General features: G+C 37.6%; 1 protein-coding gene across 1 annotated transcript in view; it reads right to left on the minus strand.

Annotated features, from left to right (window-relative positions):
• Window positions 1–15,511, minus strand: part of LRBA (LPS responsive beige-like anchor protein) — a 416,862-nt gene that overhangs the window by 369,037 nt on the left and 32,314 nt on the right. Inside the window, exons 2-4 of the mRNA XM_082315661.1 lie at window positions 3,578–3,809; window positions 3,350–3,450; window positions 1,023–1,118 (exon numbers count right to left, since the gene is read on the minus strand). Of these exons, the coding sequence (XP_082171787.1) occupies window positions 1,023–1,118; window positions 3,350–3,450; window positions 3,578–3,809 (429 nt within the window). The remainder of the gene's footprint in view (window positions 1–1,022; window positions 1,119–3,349; window positions 3,451–3,577; window positions 3,810–15,511) is intronic.

Raw genomic sequence — 15,511 nt, forward strand, 5'->3', positions numbered from 1 at the left:
TCCTGGCAGGACCTGTGACCTGTGAAGAGGAGCCCACACTGGAGCAGGTTTGCTGGCAGGGCTTGTGACCCCGCAGGGGACGCAGGCTGGAGCAGCCTGTTCCTGAAGGACTGCACCCCGGGGAAGGGACCCAGCTGGAGCAGTTCATGAAGAACTGCAGCCCATGAGAAGGACTCACCTTCGAGAAGTTTGTGGAGGACTATCTCCAATGGGTGGGACCCCAGGCTGGAGCAGGGGAAGAGTGTGAGAAGGAAGGAGCAACAAAGACAATGTGTGATGAACTGACCACAACCCCCATTCCTCATGCCCCCGTGCCATTCAGTGGGGGGAGATAGAAAAATCAGGAGTAAAGCTGAGCCCAGGAAGAAGGGAGCGGTGGGGGGAAGGTGTTTTAGGATTTGTTTTTATTTCTCATTATCCTACTCTGATTTGATTGGTAATAAATTAATTTCCCCAAGTTGAGTTTGTTTTGCTCATGACAGTACTTGGTGAGTGATCTCCCTGTCCTTATCTCAACTCACGAGCCTTTTGTTACATTTTCTCTCCCCTGTCCAGCTGAGGAGGGGGAGTGAGAGTGGCTTTTGGTGGGCATCTGGTGTCCAGCCAAGGTCAACCCACCACAAAGCACTCTCACACATACTGGATACTAACACAAGTATCATTCCCCACAGAAACATGGGAGCGAAAAGTAGGCAGATTCTCCTTGCAATGAGACTTAACTGAACCAGTCTGGAAAAAAAAAAAAAAAGAAAAGAAAAGAAAAAGAACCCAACCACCCAAAAAACCTCATTTATATCCGTTCTTTATGTAATAGTATTTGTCCTTCTATAGTGATAATGCACATTTATTATAAGCATGATTTATTTAGGCATCATGTAGGTGTCAGGCAGAGAAAAAAATTTAGTTAAAACTCGATGTCTATGACAATGACAGACAAGACAAAAGAACACCACAAATGAAAATAACCAATAGACATAAAAGAACAACAAACAAACAAAACACAAGACAAAATATCTACATACTGCAGCACTTTTTCCCGGAAAGTTGAAGAAGGCATCGGGTCCATACTTCTGAGGCATGTGTTTTAACACAGACAATAACTTCCCAGCATGTGGTGGCTGACAAAGAGAATTATTACATTTGTAAATAAATAAAACACACCTATAAGAAAGAAAAGACTATACACACAAAAAAATTAATTTTGACACATTTTAAAGCTTTGCACATGGTTGAGTAATACTCTAAGACACTTAGCACTTCCAATAAACAACATTAACAAAGAGTCATGGATACCTTCACACAATACGCAGTAGGTGCACTGAAATACAATTAATTGGATAACTAAATTAAGGACTTAAAGGCCAGAGTCACTTTCATCCAGCATAAACTAAACTAACCCTGAATGTTGGTTCCTCCCTCTATCTGTTCGTTCCCATCAGCACTACCGTTTGTGTGGATCTGCAGTGTGCTAAAGAAAATTAACTGATCCAGCTGAAAATAAATTTAGGAAAAATAAATGCAAACCAATTTTCAGTTACAGCAGTTTTGGATTGTGGCTGCGTGAAACCTGTGCCAGTATGAGGGAGATGGGGAATACCTAGCAAAAGGGAGAGGGAGGATCAGCAGACAGGACCATTTTCATCAGGACTACAGTCTATACTGGATTAAAGTGCCTTGGTTACTTATATCCCTTCATATAAGTCCATGGAGAAAGATTCAAGCCTCAAGGGCAGTTTGGAGCACCGAAACTGAGTGGTCGGGTAGTGTGAATACTTAACACTTCTCCACCGCCACCCTAATTCTGCATTGATTTTGTTGCAATACTCAGCAACTACAAACTCCAAGTATATGAGCTCACAACAACAGAAGTACAGCAAATACTGGCCATAGTGACAGAACAATTTTGTCCGTCTCCTTTTACCACTCTGTAACTTTCCAGTAGATCTATTTTTAAACTACGATTTTACACTTCTGATCTTTTCCTGGAAGTGCCCTTTTCCCCCTCTTGTAAGCAGCCACCTTCTGAAAACTAAGCATTGCATGATCCACTACAAGTATTTCAAATGTACCAAAATTATAGTCAGATAAACAGTGCTTCATGAATCTGAATTAAAATTGAGGAGGAAACACTGAACTGCTTAGATGTCTTCAGCACTATAGAATTCAACTAGGTAATTTGTGTTGTAGCCAAATACTTTGTATCTTTACAGCACTGCTGATTTTAAGATTTATGGAGTTGTGCAACTCCTTAGCAATACAACTGTGGCATTTTTCTCTTCCTTTCCTCTATATTTAGTCTTTAATAAAGAAAGGAAATTAAATGCAAATAGCAGAGAGACAGGAAATGAAAAAGTTAATGTTACAGAGACAACTTTAATTCATCTATGGTTAAATATACTCTGTATGTTCAATTACTAGGTTTAAACACTCTATTAAGTTTAGACTATTTTTATTTGCGCAAGTTAAGGTCTCCAAAGTTATTTATTTCAAAGTGTCTTTTAAAACTTGCTATATTATTTGTGCATACTGGCTTTTATACTGAACACATTTTTTTAAATTATTTGAAGTCGACAGACACTATGCTACTTTTTCTCTACACTAGGCAGAGTATTTAGAAATAACAGGAGCTGGATTAAAATTCAAAGCAGGTAAAATGATTGTTAAAACCGTTCCCAATTCCAGCAAAACAATTCTGCGTTAAAGAAAACTTTTATCTGGTGGCCTCTACAACATACACATTTTTACTTTAGGGAAGGAGGTTCTCAACAGCAAAAGGAGGCCCTCTTCCCCCTTTCTAGTTCACACAGAAACAGGAGAAAACAAAATACAGTTTTTCAGCTGGAGCTTATTTCCTTCATTTCAATTTCTGCCACAAATTCTCTCTTCCCTAACTAGATAATTTTTTTCAGTCTTCAGGTAAAGAACAACAATGTGGAAATAGGAGCACACTGAACTGCCCATGTAGACATTTATTTATTTCTCTCTTTTGTCTTAAAAAAATAAATAATCCTTTTTGCTTTTATTTCACATAACTGGAAATAAAAAAAAAAAAAAACACCACATGTGCATAAAAGCACTTGCTTAGAGTCACCATATTACTCCCAGGTGTTCAAAAAGACCACTCCAGTACATAGATCAAGGAGGAAATTTAATTTCATCACTATTCTACATTTTAATTGCTTGCAAGTAAAAAGATTCATTGATATAATACCAGAAAGCATCCTATATTTCTTGGTACATTTAAAATTTGTTTATTATAAAGGTTATCAAACAGCCTTTTAACTTGTGAACATTAGGAAAAATATAAGCAACACTATAAAAATGGTTTCAGTTTTGCGTTTTCTCTTACCCATCTCCCTTTTTCTCCTTGAAGCTTGCTGAAGAATAACTTTAGCTCTCGAACTGTCAAGTTATAGCTAGCCAACACACCCAGCATATCCACTAAGAGATCTGAAAAGGAAAAGAACAGCAATATAATTGCTTAATAAAATGCAATGTCAAATTTCTATCAATTAATAAATGTTTCCGTGAGATTTTACATAAAAGGAATACAGTTTGAGTCTGGGTGAAACCGTACCTGCAATCATGTTGTCAGCTCTATCAATCCTCTTGAGCACTTGTTCAACGAGCCCCACTTCTGTGCATGCTTGTAGATTGCGTATACTTTTCTTCAAGATGGCTGTAAACATGCTCCACACCTCAGCCTGGCAGGTGACGTCACACTTGTCCAGCAAGTCTACCATGCAGGTGATGCCCTCTCCTTCTTGGATGATAAAGTTCATTTCCAAGTCAAACTGGCCCCCAACAAGCTTTCAGACATAAGATTAAAAAAAACTTAAGACAATTGTATCAAAGTACCATTCCATGTTTAAAGTTATTCATTCTGCAAGAAGAAAGCTATCAAAGACATAAGCTCAAAAAACCATAATGAGGCCAACATCAACATATCAAGTCTTATTCTTTGTTTCAAGTTCTGTTGAGAAACTTCACCAAAGGTGCTCCTAAGGTGTCACCCGCTATCAGACAATTGCTGCAGAAGAACATGTGGGTAGTTTAAGATACAGATGTCCTGAGCAGCCCCACACAGCCGAAAAGTGAAGAGACCAAGTGAGCATTCCAAAACAGGCGAGAGAGACAAGTCAGCTAAGATAACTTAAATGGCCTGGCCCTAAAAGCTTTCTTTCACATGTGCTTAACACTCCTCAAATAAGAGGGCAATTCTAGCCAAAAGGAGCTGACACACATCAGAAATACTGCCACTTATAAACACTTAAGAGTAATTCCTGAGATACTGAATAAAGCCGGTTAAGTATTAACTGCCAGTTTCATTAGTAGCCACAGGTACTAAAAGGAAGGAAAGGCTTGCTGTATTTGCGTGAATGCGAAACTGCAGCACTGTTTGAAGCCTTTGACTACGCTTTGGCTAAGGCACTTATGTAATATTTCAGGTCTCCTAGATGCACGCTTTGTTTGAACATACACTGAGTAACTAACCACATATGCACGTGCCAAGGAGGTGGAGGGGGGAAGGAAATAACCTACTTCATTCTCATTTGTGTACTCAATAAAATAAAAATTCCAGTTGAAGGAAAGATAGACTGCACTAAGGTAACTTCTCTGCCCCAGTTCCTCACTCCACTTTTCAAACTTCTCTTGGACTTTAGAACTGTATTAAACTTAATGCTTGCCATAATACCCATTACATACAACCATACAAATCGGAATTCAGATAGCATTGACTCAAATGATCAAAACAGGCTCATGATCAACAGCATTTCAGCTCCTTCTCACTTCTACAAGTTTGTCCAAGAAAAGACATCATTTTTGTCCTACATGGTGTTCCTTTCACAGGCTTCAACCCCATTAACAGCTGCAGTACTGTCACTTGCCAAAAAGTCATACCATCTCAAAACTGCCCCAAAATACATATACTAACTTCCTTCCATATTAGCTCCGACAGCTTCTCTCAGCTAGTCAGGACCTGAAGATAAACTTACCCAGCAGAACAGAATATATGCTCTTCATTAACTACTGAAATTACCATACATTTTCCTCAAGTGTCTAAATCTTGTCACTCTGAAGAAGCAATCTTTGGTCTTCTGGGCATAAATCAGTAATGCCAAACACCACAAGAAGCAGAGAAAGTTACTGCTTTTATGACAGAATAGACAATGTCCCATGGCAACAGTTTCTAAACAGTAATTTACACTTTTCCATTTTCTCCCCTCTTGGTCCTGAAAAATAATTATGCAATTTACTATCAGATGCTTCCTTAATATCTAGGGAAACTGCAGGAACTAAACGGGGAGACTTGAATTATATTCCCAGCTTCTCTATATCAACTCACACTGTCAACTCAAACAAATCTATCAAGTCATTACCATTCTCCAAGCCTCAGTTTTCCCCCTCTATAAGATGGAGCAGAGGCCTACCTCAAGAAAGCCCTGTAAGGTAGAATTTAAGGGAGAATGCTGAGCAGAATGGATTAACACAGAATTATTGCAAAACAAATGCAAAGAAAAAAAGTACACCCCCCTTAAAAAAAACCCCGAACAAAACATTTGAAAAAGGTAAAATACATAACCAACGTTACACTTTATTTTACACTAAATTTATCACCCTCTACAGAACTGAGGTATTCCTCAAGAAGCCACTCACTCTCTCACCACCAAGGTAAGAAACAAAGAACGCACTGCATTCCGTGTACAGACAGAATAGCTGAAGGTTAAATTCTAGCCACAAAACACTTGCTAATTCCTAACAAGAAATTCAACTCTTTATGCGTTTGGTTTTAACTACCAGCCAACCATCAATTATCACACCAAAACCATATACGGCAACTAGAGGTGACCTTACCTTCACCCTATAGTCTACACCACCATCTTTCATTTTTGGCTAGATACACTATTATCAGTAACCACCCATCCAGGAAGCTGTCAAATTAGGTTTCCAATCTAATCTGCAAACACAAGCATTTCAGCAAGTACATTCTAGAAATAATGTGCTATGGTAGAAATAATTACCATTTTAACATTTCCTTTAAGGGAAGTGAGGACAAAAAAATTGACAGAGAAAGCAATATACCAAAGGCACAGTGCAGTTGATGTACTATATGTATGCATACCCATTAGATACACATAAGCACACACACCCCCCACAGTATTTCATATTAACCCTTTCTAATGGTGATTTGAAACTGATCAACCTTCAAAACACAAATTTGTTTCCAATGACAGGGATCATAATCCAGGTCCATGCATTGGCTAGTTATTATCTGAGCTGTAGTAATGGCTGTGCACAGCAAGATGTAATCTTCCCAAATGTCACAGTAAGTTATGAATATCTGAGCAGCTTAATGCACCTTACTAGCCATGAAGTGTGAGAATGTAATCTTATTACCTTTTTTATGGTTGTATTTTTTTGAATAATGTAGCCTTTGAACTGATGTATAGTCTTTCCTTGCACTTTAGCATGATTTGGTCTCCTATGTCGCACAGTACATTTTTCAAAATTCTCCAGTTCAACGTATTTTAAGTCCGATGCTGAGCTGCATAAACAATCTTTATAGCAACCTACAGGGTGGCATAACGTTTTCTTTCTTCAGCATCTAAGTATAAGCTTACAGGAATGGTTTTTAAGTGCAGTATTCAAAGTATTCAAATACATCCTCACAAATTTTACATTTTGCCAGTTATATTTACCTTTGAAAAATATATAAACTAAACCGATAGCTCAAGCTTTTTGGTAAAATGTTTCTACATTTAGCTGATTGAGAACAGGGAGAATACTTTACAGCAATTTTTAACTACACAGTGTGATTTTTTTTTTTCCCTTAGAGAACCAAACTAATGTGAAGTCAACATAATAGTACTAATTTTAAGTATAAAATAGCACTACATCACTTCTAAATAGAAACAAAAAGCCAATTTAAACACACAAAACCTCTCTTTGCAATGAACCTTTCATCTAACAAAACAGGAGAAGTGATCCAAGATATAGAAGAGATGGTGCACTCTTTGGGTGAGCAAGTACCAAACTACAGTATGCAGAAAACAGCTCAGAATAAACACAGTCAAGCTCCACTTTCCTGAAAGATCATGATCTAGATTATGAATCTAATTTAAAGTCATTTCTCCCAGTGGCAGATATAAAATATTTCAAAAGCTTGTAAGAAAATGTGAAGAAAAGTATTTCCATGAACTATATCAGAAAAAAAGAAATCAAGTCCAAGACTACAATCAGTGTTTCTCCTGGAAAAGCCAAATTGTCTATACTTGGGAGAACCATAGGGCTGGATCTCCACAGTTTTACCTCAAACCTCCAAAAAAGACTTCACTTCTACAGAGCTTCCTCATCCTTCTGGTTACTAGAGAACCTACACATCAAGACAAATGTACTTGTTTTGTTCCATAAAGCCAGGATGAAAGAACGATTAATGAAGCAAACTGTGACCTCCCTTTTCCTCAAGATGTTGATTTTGTAATCTCAGAATGTCCAAAACAAGTATGGACAATGCCTATCCAATGCAAAATGCCTTATCCCATGAAGAAAAAAAAAATGCAGTCAAATAGGCCAGTTCTACCTCAATGGAAATTTTAAAAGCTTAATAAGAACCCGCAAAGCTGTGTGTACAGAGCTGATAACTGCCTGAAATCTTCTATTCATAAGAGTAAGGTACTTATACAAGATAAACATCAAGACAAATGTGCTGAAGCTAAACTAAATTTCAAGTTTAGTTTGAAATTGTTGCCATTTCAACAATTAAAGGTTTGATATACATCCTACATTTTACCTCTGTTCACAGAATAGCTATGTTATCCAAAATGGTCCTGTTCTTACTGCAATTTTACATCATGTCAGTCAATGCAAGGTTAAAAACAAACAAACAAAACCCCATGTTTTTCATCCCTCAATGATGAAATCTGAATGCGGCTTCTGGAGAACACAAACACAAAAAAGATGGATTCATTTTAGCCATTATGCTTCTGAGTAATAATAAATATAATACTCTTTGCCTGCATTTACTCTTATCTTCCACCAAAGTAATACCCCACATCCTGGACTCCACCCCCTTTCACGTATTCAGAAATTCAAAACAAATGTATTGATCATCAAAAATACATGCCAAAGATTTGGGAAGTATAAGAACTAAAATCCCTTTAGGGCAAGGCTCTCATAGGATCATGAGTGATCCCAAGCCAGTCAAATCCCCTGAGGGCACACAATAAACAGTAAAAGTCAACACTGTGGTACACATCCTGGGTGGGACAGAAAGATGGTTCTGATTTGGAAAGGCCTCTACAGACCAGATGAGGAAAAAGGTGAGGAAAAAGAATAAGCCGTACATACTAATTCGCAGCAATCCATTCTCTGCCCCTCACCCCCGACTTTTCCATGCAGTCTTTTCTATCACTAACACAACACTTGGAGGTGAAAACATACTAAAATATGAGATTTGGTAGGAAAGCCTGTTGATAGTTTGGATAAGTATATCCAATAGTGACATTAACACAAATGGCAAGTCAGTGAAATCATGGCAAACAGGGCTCAGGCCCAGAGAGGTTATAGGGAGGCAAGAAAGGGACAGGAAAAGCCTGGATGTCAACCTTTTCTTCTTCAGTATATTGCCACTATATCAACCATAATGCAACCAGAAAAACTAGACTAAGCACAAAGAACTGTGGGAAGACCCACTCATGAAAGGCAAGGTCATAACCTTCCAGCAAGACACAGATGATTTCAAGTCATTTGCTACCATAGCTCAAAGATTAAAGTAACATGAGACCATGAATATGCAAGTGACCAGTGATTCTTTCACAGAAGGAAAGATTCTACTCCAGCCTCTTCCGTAAGCATCCTCTTTAACCTTGCTCCAGCTTTGGGCTTGCTTTCTTCCAGGTTAAAAACCAAAACCAATCAAAGAGCAAACAGGTATTTCTTGAGCAGAAAACCACAAACTTTTCCTGCTGATATCTCAGGCTGAAGTCACCAGTTTTCCCCCATCCAACACTACCCGAAAGTTACACTACAAAAAAAGAATACATCTCCTCTGCTTTCTAAGGGAAAAAGAATAGTAAGAAAGTAAAGAAAAAAAAAAGTACATTTCATTTTCTTCTCAGTTAGCTGCTCTCTCTCCTGTTGCCAAGTTCCTAATAAAACTTACACCTTCATTTACCTGGCAAACAAGAAACTTCCATTTTAAACCAGGCATATCAATAGTGGCATTGCACGACAACATTGCACCCACTTTAACCTTGATGCTTCTGTATGATTCTGCTCAATACTGTTACTATGATCAAAGCTGCATCATTCAGGAAAAATCATTCCCATTGCTTCCCTTCATAGTGATGCAGCATGAATGTTCTGTATTAAAGTAAAATTTCTTTAAGTCTGTCTCTTGTTTGGAAAACTGCCTAAAAGTCATTTTAACAAGCACGCACAAGGTGTTAAGTCTGCTGCTGCCACCTAATGTTGTATTTGAAACCGTTAGCCCAGCATTACACGTTTTTAATATAGTGTCTCAGCACGATATAATTCTCCTCCTCCGCAAGACAGCTTTATATCAGCAGCTTGTACCTCATGCGCTGTCACAACGAAGAAGAAAGCTCTATCTCCAGGAAATAAGACTGGATAAGATTTCAAATTAGTAGAAAAGTTTACATTTAAGTATTGGTTTATATAAAACCAGAGTTTCTTCAACTTCACAATTGCTAGTTACAGAAGGCACACAATTTACCCAATTTACACAGGAGAGAGCAGCAAATATCTCCTATCCAGTTAATCTGAGACATAAGACAGTTCATTAAAACTTTTCTTTAAAAAGGCACTGAGCTATGTCTATGTATACATTAAAATAACACTCTCAGCCAAAATAACAAATGTCAAACAGCAAAATTCTTGTCCCGGTAGGTACAATACAGCTGAAGCAACCTTATGGTGGTGACATTTACCTGTGGGTTTCTCCTTCCTGGGGGGGGAAGACACAAAACACTTTAAAAAGATGATTATGCTGTAATCAATGATGCTGTGTTTACCCTAGCCAATAATCTTGTACTTTCACTCTGCTTGCAAGCATTTTTACTTCAAATTAGTTCACTAACAAAATTAGTTCAGTTTGTAGTGTGCAGCCCCAGTGCAATTTTGGTTTTTAATCTATTTTAGAAAAAGCTTTTAGAATTTTTTTTTAAGTACGTACCAAAAAAAATGAAATTTAATCTCTTATCTTATAAAGGGAACAATCCCAGTTTTAAGTGAAATGATTAGCAAAGTTAAATTTTACCCTACAAAAACAAACAAAAAAAGACCAAAAAATCCTACATTTATTTTATCAGTTTGGTAGCCATCAAAAAAAATTATCTCAATACAAACAGCTCAAATTAAAAAACAAATACCACACAAACTCAAAACAGTTACAGCACTCCACACCATAGTGCACAGTGCTTCTGTCTTCCCTTCTGGAAATTCAATAGCAGACTCCAAAAATGAAAGATATAGACAAGTCCAATACTAGGAATTTTACCCTCCTCCCAATCTTTACTGACCCATCAAGAGGTGGGACAGCTGATATAAAAAGGATTGCCAAGACCAAGACAAAAAACATGAGTACTAAGGGCCCAGGGAACCCCACTCTGACACAGACCAAACAGCAGATATACCCAGCAAACCTGCAGGCCATTGGACACGTTCGGAGAAGAAAAGAGGAGACAGTATAACACTCGTTCTCTACTGGCTTTTGTTCAAAGCACGACACCAAGCATAGAGGCCCTTTGCCCCTGAAGAAGCCATGTGACTATAAGCTTTATTTCAAATCCCTGAGGAAACAAAGGACTACCAAGTTGATTTTTTGCAAATCAAACAATTTCAAGACAAAATTTCAACACACTCCAAATAGTGGCTAAAGGCGTATTTACAAAACCTGACAGTTTCCAGAGTTTGGCTTATATTATAGATCTCAATAGACATTAACATAGATATAGACTATATCTACATCCAGCTGAAATTCATATCTTTCCAGTATCCATGTTAGTAGCATTAAATTCTGCTTTTATTTTAATTAACTTTTTTCAGTGTACCTTAACCTGTGATACCATTTAAGACATACAAAAAAGATATGACTCCAAGAGATGGCTTAATAATATGCAAATTTGTGGCTCCATACAGGAAATGAAATATCCTAAATCTTTACATCACATCAGATTCATATGTGCATTGAAAGCAAATAAATCATTTAAACCATGATACAGAGAACCTTTTTAAATTTGCATTTATCTACAGTAAATACTGCCATGTTCTTTAATAGCTTGCTAGTGCAATCTTAGCAAACTAATGATTTATGGTTTTGACATTTTAAAAATCAGAAATCTGTCATTTTATGACATCCGGTAGAAAGTCAGCTCGAGTTCCATTACTCTGAATTTAAACTCAAATACGTGAAACACACATAGCAAAGCACTGTACCATACTGTCCATTTCATTATCCCAGCACTTCCCCCCCTAGCTACACTTCTAAAAGTTATCCAACATCTTTATTTGAATTTACAAGAATATTAAAAATAGATTTTTTTTTACACATGTAACTTCATCAAGCATGTAACTTTTTGTCAAGTCTGGAAATATCACCCATCAGCAAACAAAAACTATCTGCTACATGCTGAGAGAAACAGACTAACCATACCTCAGCCACCAAGCTGCACAGGTCTGCATCCTGTCCTATCTTAATTCTTCCCCTCAAGGAAGGAGCCCAAAAGATAACATTTCTAGTATCATATGAATCAACAAGTCCAGAGTGGGGAACAAATCATACAGTCGGGATGACTTTACAAAGAATGCCCTGCTTGCGCCTACCTCCATCAGTCAGGACATTCACATTGTATGCTGCAGGCAGAAGCGAATTCATTCTGCCCACAGGCCAAATCAGAATAAAAACCCCAAACCAACAACTATACAACATTGACACCGCACCTGAGCAAATATAACTGTAAGTTTACATGTATTTAAAAATAAGGGCCCACATAGAAGTTAGACAGGTAGGTTAAAATGAGCAAAGTAGATGGTCTCCCACTGCCAGAGAACACAGTCGCCTCTTGCAATGACCAGTGAAAGAAAAAAAATTTTCAAGTCTAATAATACAGTTGGATACCCCTAAAAAACCACTTACCTGAAACATGCCCATGCTTTCTTGTCATTAAATTACTTTTTCTAACCTGCTTAGTATTCAGCATCTGAAAAAACTCAGCTAGCTTTTTTTTTTAATTATTTAAATGTAACAGATTACCAAAGAGAACTGTTTTCCCTCAAACTGGTGTGCAAAGAAAGTAACAATAATTCAATAAGAAAGCATTTTAAGATGCTTCCTTTAAACATTTAGTTTTACTAATGACTCAAATAACTAATTAGAATCATAGACTCAGAATCATTTAGGTTGGAAAAGACCTTTAAGATCATCAAGTCCAATTATTGAATTTATTTCAATTTGACAGGGACATCACAGGTGTAGTAAACTCCTTCCAATTACACAGAAGTACAAAAAATTACACAATTATTCTTATATATACCTCATATACTGAACAGGAACACATCTAAAAATATATATACCTACAACAGGTTACTAATGTAAAATAATATATTATATTTGACCTTCTGAAAAATTGCAGCTTCCTAAGCTAAGAAAACTAGAAAAAAATGTAAAGTAAATAATTCTCAAAAAGTCTCCCAGTGCATCCAAAGTGAGGTACGTGCACCCCAGGGGTGTGCAAGACAATCCTCTGGGGTGCAGAAAGAAAATATTTTTTGTATCATTACTAAATAAAATTTAAAAATTAAAAATAGTTTTTATTTTATCTTTATCTCACCCTTTTTAATTTCTACTTTTGTATCATTTATAACATACATAATAATACAGCAATACATGTATATAATTTATAAATAAATAGTTATATGCTTATTAGGGGTGCATGCTCAAAATATTTTTACTGATGGGGTGTGCAATCAAAAAGGTTTGAAGACCACTTCCCTAGATGCTAGAGAACAGACAATATATCCCAATATTTTCCTGCAGAAACAATACATCTGTCTGGTGTTTTACAGTGGATTGGGGGTGGGCGGAAGGAAGCCACCACTGTTTACGGAATCTGAAGTTTGCATCCTGCAAGTCTTATACAAGCAATCCTTCACATAACTTTATAACTTTTGACTTAAATTGGGTATCCACTTTGTAATACTTGCAAAGTACATTATTAAAAAACTGTGTAACAGTGGAGTTCTAGGAGTAAAACAAGGTTATGAGTTTCTCGTAAGAAATGTGTTTGAAAGTGTTTCGCCAGCTTGTGGAGACTGGGGGATAACAGCTACAAGTAAGGGAGAACGGCAAAAGGAACAAAGGAAATCACAGAAGAGGAACAAGACAGAACAAGTTCCAAGTATGGAACTGTATAAGAATATACAAATACAAAGAATAAGCAAAGAATAACCTTACAAAAGGAATAAAATGAAGCTCAAAAAGCCAAGAAAGAATACAAGATGAAGTGAGTAATCAATTTACTTATAAAGCTCTGGCAGGTTTTATCAGATTTAGCAACCGTAATGTTAAGTATTTCCTCTCCTACTGAAAGTCACAGCCTTCATATAGCACATGCTAGAAGCAAATGTGTGCCAGCTCCTCAACTGCCATCACATTTCATAGCTCAGCAGATTAATTGCAGAGAATTTGAGCACAACTAAAGGCACCGGGTTACAAATTCCAACAGAAACCAAGAACCAGCACATCTGTTTCTGTCATTTCTGACACCGCCTCGATCCAGAACAGCTGGAAAACACCGCACTTGCCTTCTCAGAATTGGCAGAGATTGCTGCCACAGCTAAAGCAGAGATGGTTAAGAGTCTGGATGTAAGAAATACTAAATGACATGCTACAGGAAACATAACACTCAGCTTTCCCTGTTGCCATTTTTTTTTATTTTCTGTAGCTGTGATCAACATGGGAGAACCATGCAGATGATCCTGACTAGAATAGAAGGGTGCCTAGAATAAATAACAGCCCTTCATTTATTCTTACCAAGAAATTACTTTTGTTTTTGCCTTCAGATTCCGCCCCCCTCCAAATACGCCACTACCTTGTTGAGAGTTTAAAAAAATATATTACTGGAAGTCAGTGTATTAAGTGTATTGAAATAATAAGTATCTTAAAGAAGGAAAGCGCAAGACTCAAGTGGTATAGCAAAGGGATTAAGAGATTCATTTTCTTACCAAACAGCAAATCAGTAATACTTGACTGAGCTCAAAGACCCACTACCAGCACTGGTGCTCAATTCCTCTTTTCCATCTAAGCCATATCCACACACAAGAAGTCTATCCAGCGCATCCATACCGCTCACAGGGGCAAGAGCAAAGGCAGCAATCAAACCCGCTACAGTCACAACTATGCTCAGACAACCTCCATCCACCTGGGCTTTTACAACAGCAAGACTGCCATTGCCAAATTGATGATTTCTACTAACTACACCAGAAGAAAAAGGTGCCTTTGTGAGAACAGATACATCAGTAAAGCCTCCACGACTAGCCCATTTCTTCTTATATTTCTTGCAATTCCCCCAAAGCAACACTGAAAGCAAGGACAGAAACGTGACTCTGCCACTTAACGTTTGTTACAAGTGACTTATGTTTCTATGTTTGCAAATACATTTTAAAGCTTCCTCCTGCCCCTGATTTGCCACAACACTGTTTTCTGTTTGGCTGGGTTTTTTTCCCCCTAGTACAGAAGCTACTACTGTTACTCTAAGGCTCTACCCCACCTTAATTTGTCTCTGTCCCTTTTCTCAGCATATAGGCAATGACTGAATGGAAATTGTCTCCAAGGAATAGTTACAACAGTAAAGGAGAGGGGAAAGAAAAAAACCACACACACAAAGAAACAAACAAGACAAAGACTACTAGGGGTTGCATATGTTATCACTATTGCCTACAAATATACCCTCCTGTCCCCGCTCTTCTCCTGGCAAGTGCTTCTCCTAATAAATTCTAATAAATTCTAGGTGTTCTTGTGATGACCCTGTATGACAACTCTTTTCCCCCTTGGCACAGAAAACAACATAATTCTGACTTAGCCACACGACATCTGCCTATACATTTAGCTAAGCGGCTCTACCCGTCCAGTTCACGCCACATTTTCACGGTTCCTCAGGGAGAGCCACCTCTTACATAGGCCAGCGTGCAAACTACTTAGGCAACACTCCATGTGCACAGGAGGGGGATAATGTTATGACCAAGCTCATTTTAACTGTTGACCAGAGCAGCAATTGAAGTTAGACCTAAAAAGACAAAAGCATCCTCAACTAATACAATTGTAAACTGTGTTCTGTTTGATGATTTTTTTTTTTTTTTTTTTTTTAATTTTGCAATCAAATACCACCAACAGCAACTGTCAGGTATTCTTCCGAAAACCTGGCAAGACCCTTCCACTCCCCGGTGACCGGCTGCAGTTCAGACTGGAAGAAAGCAACAACTGTTAGACAAA

Source organism: Platalea leucorodia (assembly GCF_965183815.1).
Source record: "Platalea leucorodia genome assembly, chromosome: 6".
Lineage (NCBI taxonomy): Eukaryota > Metazoa > Chordata > Aves > Pelecaniformes > Threskiornithidae > Platalea > Platalea leucorodia.